The sequence below is a fragment of the Limulus polyphemus genome, unplaced genomic scaffold (genome assembly GCF_000517525.1).
Source record: "Limulus polyphemus unplaced genomic scaffold, Limulus_polyphemus-2.1.2 Scaffold1805, whole genome shotgun sequence".
Taxonomy (NCBI): Eukaryota; Metazoa; Arthropoda; class Merostomata; order Xiphosura; family Limulidae; genus Limulus; species Limulus polyphemus.
In genome coordinates this window covers 51,857-57,856 of record NW_013667415.1, presented here as the reverse complement: position 1 = coordinate 57,856, position 6,000 = coordinate 51,857, and the positions used below count along the sequence as shown (strand labels likewise).

Here is a 6,000-nt window from a genome sequence, read left to right as displayed (position 1 = left end):
CTAAGGGATTATACATAATATATTTGGTACCTTACTGTTATTTTAAGGGATTATACATAATATATTAGGTACCACACTGTTATTTTAAGAGATTAAACATCACATATTAGGTACCTTACTGTTATTCTAAGGGATTAAACATCACATATTAGGTACCTTACTGTTATTCTAAGGGATTAAACATCACATATTAGGTACCTTACTGTTATTCTAAGGGATTAAACATCACATATTAGGTACCTTACCGTTATTCTAAGGGATTATACATAATATATTAGGTACCACACTGTTATTTTAAGAGATTAAACTCGCATGTTTTGTTACAATTTTACGAGAGGTATAATAAAAATAATGAATATATTTTAATTTTAACTGTCTTTTTTTTAATTCACTATGGCGAGGCACCACGCGGTAGTTTGTCTTTCTTATCCTTAAAAACATCATGGTTCGTGTGAATAATAGAGAATGAAACTGATAAACCAGGTGGAGAAACAAAAGAATTAAATGGCAGTGTGAGCATGCTGTATATACCGCAATGTGAGCATGCTGTATATACCGCAATGTGAGCATGCTGTATATACCGCAATGTGAGCATGCTGTGCCGACTAATGGAAATAACTTTCTTGTGCGATTAGAATATTTTCACCGAATTGCGTGACTTAGTTACGAAGATTTAGCAGCTACGAACTGGAATTTTCATTAATGTCTTCTGTGTTCCATCGTTAGTGCAACACTTCAAAAACATCAACGAGTTTGTTAAAAGTAGGTACGCTTTAAGATGTAAACACGCACAACTGCGTAATGTAAGTTTACAATTGTTGAAAGAACTGAAAATGTTTGTCGCGCTTCTTCATCGGTAGAGATAATTTTAGCTTATTCACCAGTGCGTTTCTATGCTAAAGTTAGTTTTGGAGATAAAGACATGTTTTGGTTTGCGAATTTTTATCGACATTATAACATCTAGCTCTTTCGTGTAGAAAAAAAAAAGAAATAAAAGGGGGAATAAAGTGAAATCCTAAGTATACAAATATAAACTGAAGCCAAATCAGACGTGACTGTATGAAGAAAATAGACTAAATATAATTTTATGTACATGTGTGTATACATATATCATCAAAACGTATGAAATAATCGCAAGTTTTCAGTTTCTCTGATGCTCTGCAACCAATCTTATGAAACTGATCTGTAGAGATTGAGTGTTTAATATGAGTGTCTCCATATGGAATTTAGAGCAGCTTATTCTTTTAGTTGAAACAAACAAACAAAGAACTGACTTACTAGCGAGAGAAATCCACTGTAAAAATATCCGCCAGGTTTAATTTAGACTGACACACATATGAAGCTATCAAAATTCTTTGAACTTATTTCATCATATTTTTTTAAATCAGTGATTACAGTTGTTTAATGGTGTTGTAACACCATTTTACCTGTTTTATTTTATACATAAGGAACCGAGAGCAAGAAACTAATATTTCATTTGTTTTAAACTTGGATTAATCTTATTTTTATCCACTCTTCTAACATATTTTTTGATCTTCCTTATCAATTGTTCGCTCTGCTGCTCTTGTATTATTACATTTACGGCCCATCCAACAAAAGGCTTAAGCTGGAACATTCATAAGAAAAAAAATATCGTTTTAGTTTTAACACATTCGCAAAGAAATTAATGTATAAATTGAAATTGAATCGACTCAGTGTCGGATTACCTTCTTGTCCAAAAAAACCCTAAAATGTGTTATTTGCATTTACTCGCGCTTTTAAAAAACGAGGCTAATAGATTTTGTAATCTTGTAATTGTTTCAGTTTCGGTAAACGAAACGGTAATATCAATGTCATCTGCAAATAACCACTGGAAAGGAAAAAAAAAAGATTAACAAGGACACATTTCTACCAGCCATAAACAATGAGCGGCTTTTGTATGTGGAAATGTATGTTTGAAAAGTTATAACAAGCTTAATTTGAAAAAAACTAATCAATCTCTTAAAAAGGCATATTATTTTGCCTATGATAACTGTCTACAATAAGTATTATTGTTTATTCCAGAACACACTTGTTTTGTTGGAACGGGTGATGACTACAGAGGAACAGTGTCTTACACCGCCTCTGGGCTCACATGCCAACACTGGAGTCAGCAAGTATATTACCAGTCCTCCGAATACCCAGAACTGACCGGTGGTCATAATTTTTGCCGAAATCCCGGGAGTACAGAAAGCCAACCTTGGTGTTTTACAAAAGATTCGCAAACCCACCGAGAACTTTGTGATATACCTAAATGTGGTAGGTGCTTACGTGGATATCTTAAAGTAGTTTTACCCAAATCTTAGACAACCATTGAGTTCTTGAACTAAATTTGCTGATGACAATTATTATGGTTAGAGGAACCTAGAAATTTTTGAGATAAGTCTTAAGTAACGAACCCTAAATGTCCACGTGGCTACTAGATTTCTGACGTATTATACTTACCAAAATCAGATGTGGTAGGTGCTCACGTAACCTATAAGAGCTCTAGACAGACATAATTTGACTTACTTAACGTAAAGATGAATGCGTACCTTGTAGGAGGTAATGTAAACACACTTACTTAACCCAAGTGTGGTTGGCAATTATGTGACCTTTAAGAACTCTCAGTGTAATGGTACTATTTCAACCAAATGTGGTTGTTAATCATGTGAACTTTAGGAGTTCTTAATATAATGGTATTTGCTTCATCCAAGTTTGGCTGGTTATCAAATGACTTTTATGAGTTCTTAATGAAATAGTATTTATTTTACCAAGTGTAGTTGTTAATCACGTAACCTTTAGGGGTTGCTAATGTAATGATATTTCCTTCACTCAAGTGTGGTTGTTAATCATATGACTTTTAGGAGTTTTTCATGTCATGGTATTTATTTCATCCAAGTGTGGTTGTTAATCATGCGACCTTTAGGAGTTCTCAATGTCATGGTATTTACTTCACCCAAGTGTGGTTGTTAATCATGCGACCTTTAGGAGTTCTCAATGTCATGGTATTTACTTCATCCTCGTGTGGTTGTTAATCATGAGACCTTTAGGGGTTCTCAATGTCATGGTATTTACTTCACTCAAGTGTGGTTGTTAATCATGCGACCTTTAGGAGTTTTTAATGTAATGGTATTTATTTCACTCATTTGTGGTCATTAATAATTCAGGACTAAACCTAAAAGCAAATATTTTCTCACACGGCTACGAGCGAATTCTTAATTCTTTCGCTATCTTTGGTATATGAATATATGACCCCCTTTAGAGCACTACAATTTGAGTTTGGAATTTTGCACCATCATGAATTTCTTAAAAGGCATCCCTCATCAAACTTTTCAAAGCTTCAAGTTTCAGATGAGTAACAATCTGCGGGTCGCGGGTTCGAATCCCCGTCCCACCAAACATGCTCACCAGTTCAGCAGTGGGGACGTTATATGTGACGGTCAATCCCACTGTTTGTTGATAAAAGAGTAGCCCAAGCGTTGGCGGTGGGTAGTAATGACTAGCTGCCTTCCCTCTAGTCTTACATCGCTAAATTAGGAAAGGCTAGAGCAAATAGCCCTCGTGTAGCTTTGCGAGAAATTCAAAACAAACAAACAGATAAGTAATGAAATATTAAAACATGTGTCTTCTCTTGTTTGTTTTTTATTGCGAGTCTAAAAATGAACTTGGCACTGGGAGAGTTGTTCATCTATAAATGTAGTAGTGAAAGCCTTAAAGTAAGTGATGTCGACGTAAGAAAATGTTTAAGAGATGTGTACCTGACCATTTTTAAGTAAGTTAAAACCACAAGGAATTTTCTAACTTAGCATTGAAAGATTTTCCGCCAGAGTGGTGACGTTTTTTGTTTTTTAGGAACGATCATTAATTTATTTATCACAAACATTTATTTCAGTTACGTGGGTGCTTACAAAATTGACAAGTGTGTATTTGCAGGAAACTCGTGGAATGTTAAAACTTTTCGTGAAAGCGCTTATAAACAAATTACAAAATCATTTTGTGAAATATGCGATTGTTCTGATCTGTTTCGTGCGGTACAAAACGCGAGTGAGACCACAGAACGTGATCTTGGTCTATAATTTGAACACATCTTTAATTAATTTACAATAGATCATTAACTTTTATGAGTAGTTGTTCGTTATTGTTTGTTGCTTCCTTCTTTGGTTTCGTTTTAATATCAAATTACTATTGTTAAGCACTTTACTAAAATTAATGTACACATAAAGTAAATGAAGGATAAGGATTGGTGTATCTGAATAACTAAATAACCTATAAAATAGCCAAGAGTCAACTTTAAGAGGCTAAAACTCAATAAAAGAAAGACCCTAGTGGCAGAGCAGTATGATGGCGGACTTACAACGCTAGAAATCGGGTTTCGATACCCGTGGTGGGCAGAGCACAGATAACCCATAGTGTAGCTTTGTGCTTAACTACAAAAAAGAAACACAACAAACAAACAATAAAAGAAATTTTCCAAATTCTAACTAAAATTTGAACTATGTGTTTAAACAGTCAATTAATTAGGAGCATATTTATACTTCTTAGGCAACTTTCTAATCCTTAAAGCTGGTTACATCATGTTATCATGACATCACTAAGCTTAGAACTAGAGAACACCCTTATGGAAGCAGAGACAGGTCCAAAGTCTGGTCTTAGTGTGCCGACATCGATACTCTAGTTAATCTTGGCTTTATTTATAATGAAGAAAATGGAGCAAGAAAGACGGTAGTTGGAGTTCCCGCTCCTACATGCTTAATTAAGAACTAACGCCAAAACCCTCGTGAAACTAATTTTCCGATATCGGAAAAAGGTTTTTAATGAGGTTGTGGTGTTAGATTAGTGGTGCAACTTTTCTTTGAAATTATGTTTCAGTTGCGGAGATCACTATTTGTAACATGCAACTAATTGGTCTACGTACTTTTTTTTTTCTCTGAAGAGAAATCACTTAGCACAAGCACTACTTCTGTGGACGCCAACTGGGAAATATAAACAAGGCGTCTTTACGATACTATTAGATTAATGAATAGCTGAGTAAAAGTTGAGGTTATTTGAATACATTATTCTTAAAATATCGTTGTTTTAGTTTTTGTTTTCTCATAAAAGTGTTTTTATTTTTAAACTAGCCACTTTGAATTCGGTTTTTTTTCCAAACTGATAATACTGTAAACAAACGTAAAACAAAATAATACACATGTATTAGTTGTTGCTGATACTAGAATAATCGAGACTATTGTTGTCTTGGCTTTCATTTTGTTCGCTCACAGTGAATATTAACAACTGCATTTTCGTTCAATTCTGTGTACAATGCCTTCCTCTTTTCTTAGTGTCTAAACTTGGTTTCTATGGTTTTCGAAGTAACATTATACGCTATTGCAATTAGTATAATTTTCCTCCTGGTCAAAATTCACCAGCAGCCCGTGAATCGTCAATCTGCTTAAAATAAAATATACTCAGATGGATTAAACAATTTATTAGTTTTTGTGGTTCAGAACAATAAAAATCTTACTTTTCACGGAGCAGGTAAGATTGCATCTCTCCAACCTTCAAAATCAATTTTTGGCGACTATGAAAAGTGTCATTTTTCCGCTGCATAAAATCTCCATACAGATACCGTAGACAAAGATTTGAGTGTCATATCTTGGCATTAGAATGAACAGTACACAAATAATTTAAACCCCGCTATCTCCTTCTTTATTCACTACAGTGAAATCATTTTGATTGCTAACCTGACAACCTATACTGACTTTTTATGGATTATTTACGTAATATATAGACAGTTGTTTTTAATAATGAATTTTGTTGATGAATAGTGCCAATAGTATCCGTAACAGTACCTTAACAGTTGACGTTTAGTTAAAGGTAACGTATCAAATAATAATGTTGAGGAAACCATGTCTTATCTTCGTCTAAAGAATTTAATAAGATAAAATTTGAAAATTAGTGATCTTGTGATTAAATCTATCTAATTACATTTTTAGTGCATAGCCAGATTTAAAAACTAAG

At 33.8% G+C, this 6,000-nt stretch overlaps 1 protein-coding gene across 1 annotated transcript in view; it reads left to right on the top strand.

Annotated features, from left to right (window-relative positions):
• The window catches only part of LOC106464996 (inactive tyrosine-protein kinase transmembrane receptor ROR1-like), a 160,846-nt gene that overhangs the window by 148,653 nt on the left and 6,193 nt on the right, over positions 1 to 6,000 (top strand). The window contains exon 7 of the mRNA XM_013925185.2: positions 2,044 to 2,277. Coding sequence (XP_013780639.2) covers positions 2,044 to 2,277 — 234 coding nt within the window. The remainder of the gene's footprint in view (positions 1 to 2,043; positions 2,278 to 6,000) is intronic.